The sequence below is a fragment of the Siphateles boraxobius genome, unplaced genomic scaffold, assembly GCF_051911475.1.
Source record: "Siphateles boraxobius isolate OS27281-9 unplaced genomic scaffold, OSU_SipBor_1 8, whole genome shotgun sequence".
NCBI classification, from domain to species: domain Eukaryota; kingdom Metazoa; phylum Chordata; class Actinopteri; order Cypriniformes; family Leuciscidae; genus Siphateles; species Siphateles boraxobius.
The window spans coordinates 31,324,014-31,336,355 of NW_027509208.1; the positions used below are offsets into that span (position 1 = coordinate 31,324,014).

At 37.6% G+C, this 12,342-nt stretch overlaps 1 protein-coding gene across 1 annotated transcript in view; it reads right to left on the bottom strand.

Annotated features, from left to right (window-relative positions):
- rngtt (RNA guanylyltransferase and 5'-phosphatase) overlaps positions 1-12,342 on the bottom strand; it is a 118,615-nt gene that overhangs the window by 14,914 nt on the left and 91,359 nt on the right. Inside the window, exon 13 of the mRNA XM_077219653.1 lies at positions 5,299-5,399. Coding sequence (XP_077075768.1) covers positions 5,299-5,399 — 101 coding nt within the window. The remainder of the gene's footprint in view (positions 1-5,298; positions 5,400-12,342) is intronic.

Here is a 12,342-nt window from a genome sequence, read left to right on the forward strand (position 1 = left end):
GGCTCAATCTCTCTCCTCCCATAATGAGTGGACACCCCCCCCTGCGGCTGATTGTATCACTCTCTCTCCTCCCATAATGAGTGGACACACCCCCTGCGGCTGATTGGCTCACTCTCTCTCCTCCCATATTAAGTGGACACGCTCCCTACGGCTGATTGGCTCTCTATCTCCTCCCATAATGAGTGGACAGGTCCCCTACAGCTGATTGGCTCACTCTCTCTCCTCCCATAATGAGTGGACACGCCCCTACGACAAAATGGCTCACTCTCTCTGCTACAATAATGAGTGGACACACCCCATACGGCTGATTGGCTCACTCTGTCTCCTCCCATAATGGGTGGACAAGCCCCCTACAGCTGATTGGCTCACTTGCTCTCCTCCCATCATGAGTGGACACACCCCCTACAGCTGATTGGCTACAAGTGTGTTGTGGTGTTCGGTCCGATCCACTTTCAACAGCGTTTTTCAAAAATCGCTTACTGCACCTTTAAGGTTGTCTTTTCAATGAATTTAAGACTTGTAATTCATCTTCCCCTTAATATATCAGGGACATGTTCTGAAAGAATTCTTTCTGCTGCTTTTAACACATGATGCGTGTTTGTGAAGCAGCTAGACTAATGAAATGTTTATCTGTTTTCAAACCGAACAAATTAATTTCCTTAAAAATTGTACCAAATGAAACCAAGGTGCTCTCATTACCGCTCTCCAGCATTCAGTCTATGCAAAGAGTCAGGGGTTCTTGTATTATTTTACCCATCTCATTTCAAAGCTCTCGACAAATATAGAGGGCATGGTGAGAGGGAACAACACTCACAGATAGAGAGAGAGAGAGGGAGAGAGAGAGAGAGATCTGTGTGTGGGAGGAGAGTGGAGATGTCATCTTTCTCAGTTTCCTGGCAGGGAAGTAACCCCGCTAATAACCTCAGTGCTCGCTGGCACATCTGCTGTGGGAAAGACAGGACTCTATGATGCTTCCTTGACACACACTGCCCATCGGCTTTCACAAAATATATATTTAACATACACGCTGGACAAAAAGGAAAGAAAAAAAAAAAGCTTGGGAAACCTTAAACATGTTAATCAAAGCTTAGAGAAAATTATCCACTGGGTAAAATCCTTATGATGATGTAGAAACGTTTACATGCGCAATTATTTGGTCATCAGAATCAAGTGGAAATTGGGCTTTTTCTTTTGAGTGAAGTCTTTCTTTTGAAGCAAGGAGGAGCTGCTATTTTCTTGTCAGTGTTGGATTATTGTGATATTAATTATTCAAAAGCCATTACCATTATTGTTTACCGTATGTCGGGTTGGATGGCCTGCATTGTCATCCCGTACTTAAGGACTGGTACATATTTATTTATAAAATGATTCTGGGTTTGCTTCCCTCTTATTCACAGAAGAATGCCACTCAAAAAGGTGTAAAGAACTCTTTTTTTAATTAATATCCTGTAAGTCCATAAAAATATAGGTAAAAGGGTGTTTAGTTGTGCTGCTCCGTTTCATTGGAACCAGTTACGATAAATGGTACTTTAAAGAGTTGTTCTCTCTAAATTAATTTATAATTATTAAGGGATATGTGTACATTTTGTATATGTAAAATTATGTATGAGTTTTATGTTTAAAGGACAAGTTCGGTATTTTACACTTAAAGCCCTGTTTTAAGATCGTTTCTGATGAAATAGAACGGTTAAGATTGAAATTTGGACAAATGCTCCTGTCCCGAGAATTTAGGATCCCCCCACCTCTACAATGGTTTCATAGGGGCACTGGAACAATCATTCATAAAATGCATTAAACTTTAGTTTACAAAGACGTGAAACTCACCGAGTGGTCTGGGGGGTTCACTGATAAGCTCACACAAAAATCGCTGCAAAAGAAGCTTCCCAACAGGTGTTTGGAGGTGGGGTGCTGCTACCACAGAGACCGAAAATTCTCGGGACAGCAGCATTTGTCCAAATTTCAAATTGTTCTGTTTTATTTCATCAGAAACAATCTTAAAACAGGGCTTTAAGTGTAAAATACCAAACTTGTCCTTTACATATCTTTTTATTAAGTGTGGTGCCTCTATTTTGGCCAGGACCCTCATGTAAAAGAGATCTCAAGACTTTTATTTCCTGGTTAAAGAAAAAGAAGCAACTAGTTAATAGTGAGAATTGGACTCTGAACTAAAGTGTTACCATTCTTTTTATTTTATAACAGCATAGATATTTTGTTTGTGAGTTTAAAACGCTTTTGCAAGCTGCCTTATAAATCCATCTTTGCCCCAAGAGTCAAGACTCAATTCATGCGTTCTGTCTGATCTATTTTTAAGTTCTGCTCTACGTATACATGCGTCAGACGAGCGTCTTTCTCCATAGCTACCATAGTTGATAAAATGGCTTGTCTTTTAATAATGCGTAGGGCATCCAAGTCAGTTTTTACGCCAATAGACCAATGAGAAGAGTGTGGGGGCGGGACACTGAGTATACAGTAACAACTGTGTATTTGCCTCAGGGTTTAGAAACTACATTTTTGGTGTGTTTGAGCAGAAAAAGCATTCTAGCCTCCTTTCCAGATGGATAATGTGAAATGAAAGAAAGCGCAATAACATTATTATTAAATGAAAGCTATATCCTTGAATACACAGATGCATATCTTGAGGCATTTAAATTCGACAAAAGTGTTGTGCAGAATCTGGCACTGGACAGGTGAACTCTTAACCTCATACTCTAAGAGCATGATGGAAAGCACGCAGAGCATGTTTTTGTTATCTTTGTGTTATCTTTATACTGCATGCATTTTCAATTGTTTTTCTATTTAAACATTTGGCAAAGTAACACAGCAAATGACCGCTGAGGTTCTTTGTGTTCTTTCCCATTCTGCTGTGCAGTACAGTATTTGCAGTTTGCAATTAGATTCTGGATTTAATGTCCTATCCGCAGACAGCATTTATTATCTGCAAGATTATAAATAAACCTTTTCTTTATAACTGCAAAGCTTAATGTAAAATTCTGTTACACACTAGACAAATTACCATCAATAAGCTTCAAAACAATTATTTCAAAGACACTGTCTCATTACATTGAACAAAATTAATCTTCCTTAAAACAGACTTCTATGGGCAAGGTTATCATAAAAATATTGTATTTTTCTGTGGATTATGGTGTTTTTGGGGAGACAAGGGAGGCATGAGAGAAATTGGAAGAGGGGATTTTGAACCATGAAATGATGCCATGAAAATGTAGTATGGTTGACTCAAATGATTATTGTTTCTCTAACATTCTGGAAATCGTTTTGTTGTTTATAGTTTTTGTTCCTTGAACTGTTCCAAATTTGCCTGCAGCAATGTCGTAATAGTAATATGCCACAATAATATCTTAATTATGGACAGTTGGAGATGTCAAGCCTGATTTCTAAAACATGTCCCGAATACCCGTTGTTCTGATCCATTCCACTGCACTGCTTAGCAAGAACACATCTAGCGTGTACCTTCCTCAAGGCAGAACATTACACACAAGGATTATCCAATTCCAATACCAAAACACAAACAAGCATTACAATATATGAATGAACCTCATGAAAACAAGTTCTAGTCAAGTTTAAAAATGTATATATATATTACATTTCCTCACCACTGCATTGCATCCAGATCTCCTACTTGTCGATGATTATAAGATTCCCATTACTGCAATAAAAATGTTGTGCCCCTATTATGGTTTTTTGAATATTACCTTTCATGCAGTGTGTAATAGAGCTGTTTGTGAATGTAAACGGTCTGCAAAGTTGTAAAATCGAAAGTGCACGATAAAGTTATTGTCTACCAAAAGAAAGAATCGACTCTCAACCGCCAATATGAGTCGTCAGGAATTTCAGTCTCATTTCCGTGACCTGCATACGTAAAACGGTAACATGAGCATAATGCTCGCCTATGGTCTGCATTGGCTGCCTGCTAACAACGTTTGATTTGACCCTCAAACACCGCAGCTGGTTCATGTTGTGTTCATGTTAAGAAGACCGTTTTCTGCTTTGAAAAGGCTAATTCTCCTTGTAAGAACTTCCAAAGGATGAGGATGTGAGAAATGGCCACAGCGATACAACAACAGGATAAACTTCTGACCACTGCTTCTCAAATCTCTGTGTGGATCTAAATGTCAACAGACTGAACCAGCTGACCAATCAGTGTAGAGTAGACCAATCACAACAGACTGAACCATCTGACCAATCAGGGCAGAGTAGACCAATCACAACAGACTGAGGCATCTGACCAATCAGAGCAGATTAGACTAATCACAACAGACTGAACCATCTGACCAATCGGAGCAGAGTAGACCAATCACAACAGACTGGGCCATCTGACCAATCAGAGCAGATTAGACCAATCACAAAAGACTGAACCATCTGACCAATCAGAGCAGAGTAGACCAATATAAACAGACTGGGCCATCTGACCAATCACAAAAGACTGAGCCATCTGACCAATCAGAGCAGAGCAGGCTCACGGAAAGTAGGGGTTTAGAGAGATTGATTCATCCATTGCGTTGTTTGAGAGTCATTGAAAAAGCGTTGTAAGAGACTCCAAAACAAAATTAGAAACCTTTAAAATGGTATAATAGGTGCACTTCAAAATCAGCATAAATTAAATGTTGTAAATCAAAATATAAATATATTGTTATTTTAAAATTACAGTGTCGTGCATTTGTGGGAAATAAAAAACATGCTCAATTGTCCTTATAAAAAACTTATTCTAACACAAAATTTGTTGTTGTTTTTTTCTTTTGATTTTTGGAGTGAAATATAAGCTGGACAAGTTCTTCACAGGATTTACACACGAGTAAAACAAAAACAGTGGCTTTGTTTGTGCAGAAGGGTCAGGGCTCTCCCTCTGGATCGCCTGCATTCTAAAGATAAGCTCATTTGAGGACAGTAATGCCTGTAGTCTGGACAGATGGAAAGAGAGAGGCGTAAAAGAGGAACGCTAGAGAACTCACACTTTATGAAAGAAATGTCAAGCCGCACATAATCAAAGTCACCAGTCTGTTCAGGAACGGGCCTCACAAATCATATTTTAGTGCATATAATGTTCCGAAAAGTGGCGACTCGAAAAGTTGCTAATGCTTCAACCACCTGCATGTGACTTTCATAATTGCTCAACACATCATAGAGACAAAGACAGCACACATGAGAAATCCTCCAGAAATACACGCGTGACCTGGATGTCTCTGTCTCCGTGTGAGTTGAGGAAGTTTGTACGGATGTGTTGTGATGTTTGGCATTGATGGGCGCGTAGTGAACGCAGTTGCCATGGCGACGATGACTCACCCCTCCCCGCCGACTTTGGTGATCTTGAGTCTGAAATCGACAGAGTTGTGGCTGGGCGGCTTCCACTTCAGGATGTCATCACATCTGCCCGGCTTATATTTCTACAGGGAAAACCACAAACACAGTCCAACTCACTTTATGACATAAACCAAACAATGCAGTGGGGAAAAAATCATCACTCCTTTATTATCTATAAAGAAAATTAATGTTACATATTATCAAACAGCAGCGCATCACAAATTCCCTCCTGAAAAACAAAACAGCCACATATATTGACTTCATAACCAACGTTTTTATCAGGCGAAACGGTCTCTATTTCCAAACCGTGAGTTGCCTATGTAGGCAACATGTTAACCCCATAAAGACTACTGTATCATATTTAATGCACAGGCCTCTAACCTTCTGTAGTCTGATCGGTAGTCTCAGTTTAGTGTTCCCCTTTAGCTTGTGCTTCACAGTCTCTTTACTGATTTTTATAAAGTAAACGTAAGAATTACTTTGATATTGTTAGTGATATTTCAATATGAACACTTACTGGAGTGCAGAAACTTAGCATTACTCGATTATGCATACATCATTTAAAAAAAAAAAAACATTTTTCAAATGTGATTATCAAGTATGATCCATCAGTCTTATGAGGAACGTTTATATGTTCATCTCTCAGTCATCATTGTATTGCATTGTATTGTATTGCATTGAAAAAGGTTTGATAAATTGTTCATTCCACTTCCATTGTTTCATTTTCTTACTATGATTTCATATGTCAGACATTAAAGTGTTAATGAGTGTTCAAAGGTGGCAGATCTTCAACCTGTGATTCGTTTTTACATTTTCGTTTAGTTTCATTTGGTGTGAAAAGGTCATTAAACACACAAATCTACTGTAGGTAGTGGCACATGCATCTTTTTATATTTACAGTATGTAGAATTTAATGCATCAAGCTATGTGAAAAACACATATTTGGGTTTTTGTTTTCACCCAAGAAATTTGTTTCACCCGGAAACGAAAATTCTGTCATCAGTTACTTGCCGTCATGTCATTCAAATCCTAACACAAATTAAGATATTCTTAATGAAACCTGAGAGATTTCAGTCCCTCCACTGAAAGTCAACATGAGGGTGAAAAAATTAAAGGACAGAAATTAAATTTTTGGGTGAATTATCTCTTGATTGTATCTCGTAGATTGTTAAGTATGACAACAGTGCAGTATGTCTAAGTTTTGTAACAGAGCCATATTGCTGACGGGGATAGTTATGTTATGGTGAGAAATGTAGCCCTGTCTTCAACCATTTACACTGTTTATTTTGCATTTTCACTGCTCTGCTACAATATTTTCTGTCCATCTTTCTAGATTTGAGTTATCTGGTGTAAGCCTGGTGGGCTTCACAAGTGTACAGAGGGTTAGTGCATCTAGACCGATCAGTAAACATTTGACATGATGTAAATGAGATGTGACGGGGTTAATAGAGCTCTAATCACAGTAAAGTAGCAGTTCTGTCATGAGAAAGACTTGCTATCTGTACACTGTGCATGAGAATCTGCAACCAACAGGTGAGCGTGGCATTATACAGCCATTGCAGTATAAATGGCTCTGGTAAAGGCAAATTAAACCATAATATAATTGCCAGCATTAGATCTTGAGGCTTTATATGACTTTATGTCTATGAATTTATAAAACTAAAGTGTTATTGTGAACTCATGTCTCACTTCATTGAAAACAACAATTAACAATCGACACAGAAATTATGCTTTTCTTTTAATAAAGAGGCCAAATAATAACAAGACAAAATGTCTTCCTAATTTGTAGTCATTGCTAGCTGTACTCATATTAACTGAATCAGTCGAGTGTTTTTTCAGAAATGCGCTATAAAAAAAACTGAATTCTGTCAAGTTATTATCTTTTTACTATACATTTAAAGCTCTTTATATTTAGGTGTCTTAAGCTAATGTTTTGTCTTTCAACGACTTAATAATCTTGTAAATTCTGTCATTACAAACCCTTGAGATCAAACTTAAATAAATAGCTTTTTCATTCTCAAAGACCAGGCATCAGGATGTGCTGGCTTTAATCCGGCCACCAGAACTCATTCGCATTCATGTTTACATTTACATTTAAATTACAGTCCTTCATTTAGCAGACGCTTCTATCCAAAGATGCTTACAAGAGAGGTAAGCTGCAACACAAGAATTAAACAAGTCACACTTTATATCAGGTGTCTTTAACTATTATGTACATTCATCAAAAATAAGTTCAATGTACGTATTGTGCTCATTATATTATGGTTCGTGACATTTAATCCTTACAATTCGATTTCATTGGCCTGCTTCCCAGTGCCAAAAGGGGAGGGGATGCGCTTTTATTTTTTGCCTTTAAAAAAACACAACTAGAAGTGTGGCACAGGTAATAGCAAACCAAATCATCCTTAACTGGGATGCACCGACTAAAATTGAATCTGATCAGAGAAGTAAATTTACAAGGAACAGAAGTATCACAGCCTTTTGCATGTCACAAGAGATCTGCACTTGTGTGAATTACACCACAAAAAAGCAAATGTTAAGCAGGCAACACCGAAACAGGTGAACTAATTTCTGCCCACAGATCTGCCTGTAAAGAGAGCAACTTTGAAATAAAGCCATGGGCATCGACCCATTTGATCTCATAAAAATATGAGTGAGAAAACCTCTGGTTAATCCAGAAATTTTCCCCAGCAGAACTGAGAGCTCTAATGCTCATGACACGGCAGACTGTGAAGGCTCCACTGCAAGAGCAGCTTTTAGGTGTCACACACTGCACTGAAACAACAGCAATATTTCAGACCTGATCAATGACACTCGGTTTCATGTGACAACTGGAATTAAAATTGCAATGGACATGATAATGGAGAAAGGAAAATAATTCCACATGTCTGAATTTGAAACTGTTGATTCTCTCTGCATTTGTTTCTGTCTCAGGTGTATTACTGCAATTCCTTGAAGGACGGATGCCAGGATGGGCCGGACCCAACCTGCATCAGGGCCAGGACAGCGGGATTGTTAGAACATAACCTGAGACTCGGGAGATGGGTGAAAAGACACTTCAAGAGGCCATTAACATCTCACAATAGCACATCACTATACAGTTTAAGCATGGTCTCCCAGTATAGAACTGGAACTAAATTTACAACACAATTATTAAAGGTTAGATTCCACCCATCTCCTAGACATGAACACTGAACACACTCCTCCATCACTACACCCTCACATCATCATCACCTAGAATAGATCAAGTCTATCCAGGCTGAACACAACACATCCTAAGAAGATAAAAAAGACATAGAGTCCAAAAGTGTCACCTCACTAAAGACCTATTGTACATCTTCACACTAACAGATCCGGATAGCTTCACACATTGGATGGTAAAGCTGATCCAATGATGACAGTCTAACAGAGACGCACATAGCATATGCTATTCACAACACACACAAAGACACTGTAATATACATATGAATGGCCACAGTCACAAATCGATGATGCAAATTATAAGCACAGACAGACCTGCTATTCAATTTTCAAAATGTTTACATTTTCTGAATGTTGTTAGGGTGGTTGGAAAATCGGAGGGCCCCTGATTTCTCAACATACCACTAATAACAGAAACATCATAAAAAACGGATAGATCTGAAGTGTGAGCGCTTCAATCAATTACAAAATTTACAATTTAACCTTTCATCAACTGTGACTTAGCCAGTAAACACACACAAAATTTACAATTTAACCCTTTCATCGACTGTGACTTAGAGAGAGTGTGTGTGAGAGTGTGTGTGAGAGTGTGTGTTCTGGCTATCTCTCTCTCTCTCTCTCTCTCTCTCTCTCTCTCTCTCTCTCTCTCTCCCACACACTCACACTCACTCACAACTGTTGCAAGGAATGAACTATCTATATTATTGAATGACTAAGCATGTCCCAAGTCACTTAGATCTGCATAGGTGGCTTGCATTAGAAGATTCCTGAACACAGTGATTATTATATATATATATATATATATATATATATATATATATATATATATATATATATATATATATGTATTTCTTCATAATTTTCGATATAATATTATTATTGTTATTACATGATTTATTGATGCATAGAATCTATTTGATTGTTTAGATTACACTGACCTCTTGCTGCATTTCCTTTGAATAATTCAGACCAAGAATATTTATAATTCCACTATCATTTAACTTTATCACAGTGGTAATGGAGAATTGGATATTAAAAATGAGACCACCTTACCATTCAGGACCTTTAGAAACACTCGAGACCAGATGTACCAATCGCACTTGCTGACATGAACCCATCTATTGTTTTGTTTTTTGTTTTGTTGCATTATGTGTTCGTATGCATTTCCTCACGTTTTTAAGTTCACAAGTGCTCAACCGTGAAGTGGACATTTAAGACGATTTTCAGGTGCCTCACACGAAGCAGTGTGGAACCAAGGAGAACGCCTTCATCCATCGAGGTCTGCCCATACATCCGCACCGCTGGAGGTGACAGGATTATCATTGAGTTTTATACATGTTTGGTATTATTTGAAATGTCTCGGTGCGACTGGTGCAAATGTCTCATTCCCAAAGAAGTAAACCAAAAGGTAATAAAGTTCTTAGGAAGTTTAGAAACATCTTCCACAATGGAGGGTGTGTCTTTGAGTTAACACCTTCTGACCATTTGACTGAATGCTAATTTTCCACTCCTAGCAAATGGTGACTTACAGGTAAAAATCCACTGTGGATGATTTTAAGATTTGAAATGAGGTCTGGGTATATAATGAAACGCAGCGAGAGCTCGGGGCCTTTTCTATATTTGAGATCGGCCCGTGAGGCTGAGAGTTGCGAGACTCTCAGCCTCACGCATTTCTTGTTGGGTAAACTTTTTCCTCTTTGTTCTAGAGCATTTGATGTTTTGCATTGATTATCCTTGAATTGATTATGAAATTATAATGATACATTTACCTGACATATTAAATTGTGACATTTGATTATTCTAATTGACTTTGACATTATTTTCATTCAAGAGTTTAAAAGAATAGTAAAACATTCGCTCACATTTAATGATGCACAGATATCATTAAAGCCTTTTCATTTATGGAGTCAGATGAAATAACGAGAAAATACATATGAGAAAATGTATTACTTTGCCGCGAGAAAAGACGGTAACACGCAAAGACCATCACCGCTAATTCGAATACCGCCATTGGATCGAGTTAGGCGGCTTACAAGTGTAATTATAGATGCAATTACAGCTATAACTACATGCAAGTATATATTTTTTGAATTATATGAGTACAATGTAAAAACATGTATGTACATGTATTTGTATGACTATTTGACATTGTGACTATGAGAACATTCATTATACATTCATGTCAACGTTCTGGACGTGATGAATCAAATCTGGAGAAACCGAGGAGTGAGAAGACAAAAATGAGGCGTTGTAACAGATGCGTTGCCAGGAAACACACTTTGAGCCAGCAAAACTGCTACATGTAGGAGGCTGGACCTTTAAAAGGCTCAGCGTAAGATTGGGGATGAAAGTACAGTTGTTACGGGTTAGAGTATCTAAACCACCTTCTCACTTTCCCACTGCAATAATCAAAGCAGTTTCCCAGCAGTGACACTAATGATGAAGAGAGGAAACAAACACCAGTTCATGAACGGTAAGAGCATCAACTCTTACGAGGAGAATAAAACCACATCGCCAACCAGTAACTTTTTGTAATAACAGCAACATGCGGGCATTGCATTTCAAATCTGCCAGAAAAAAAACTTTAGAAAATGGATAATTCTGATTAAGTCTGATAAATACAGAATTCCAGACACAAAAAAATACAATTTAGTAACTTAAAGAGTGACTTCGTTTTTTTGTTGTTGAGGATTTAAGTGCACAAGTTTAGTTAAAACAGCTGTAAAGCTGTTTATATCATATTTGTGTGTGTGATATTTTAGGTACAAAAGATATATTAATGCAACTGAGTATTTTAATGTTTACGGATTGGCCTCAATAACTTCTACTGTAAGTGTCTCATTGAAAATCAGAAATTCCTTTCTTTTAGTTTTTTAGAGGGACAAGCTTGATATTTTTTCTTTTGTGATAATCAACATTATGTCACAAATGTCGATAGAGTTAACTTGTACTGATCCCAGAACATTAATTTAACCAGCTTTCTATTTCTTTGGCTCCAGGCCAATAGAGGGCACTACTGACTTACCTGGCATTATAGCCTTGACTTAATTCAACTGTTGTCATTGTATGACAGTCAACCAATGTTTGCGGATACCATAGAAATGAATGAGAGACGTCGTAAACTGACTGCTACCTGTCGCAAAACTCTTTGTGTCTTCTCGTATTAAAAAAGCAATTTTTGTTGTAAATTCCAAAGACAGATTCATCGAAAATGACTGTTTAATGGCAAGCATGTTGAAGACAGACTGTCAATTCATTAAATGATAAGCTCTTTCCTCACAAAATCAGTTTATTCTGTGCTAAAAGCTCTCCTTAACTGACATACATTTAAAAAGCCTCTTGTCTCCACCCAAGTTTACCGTAGCATTACGCTTTTATTGCTCACCCTGGAGACTCGCCTTAAAGTGCTCTTTCCATACCAGCATCATTTACTGAAGTGACTAGGAGAACTGTAATTCAAGACAATATATTACCCCTTCTTATAACAAAGTACTATGGCATTGATATTATCATCAAAGTAACAAGTGTGATCAGTTATTATGAATCAGGAGTTGTAATTAAGGGCTAACAAACTGACAATCATCTGTCACCAAATGAGATTGAATGCAATGATAAACACAATCATAAAGTAAACTTCTGATTTAATTAACAACAGCATATGGAAAAACAGCTTTACACTTAAAGGTACTGTATGTAACTTTTTGTCTGTACTAAAGCACAAAAATGCCACAATAAGTTTGCAGATATTTAGGAAACATTCTAAGTTCACATACTTCGAATAATCTTGAATGCTTCGTCTTTTTTAAACTATTTCATGGGGCCGCA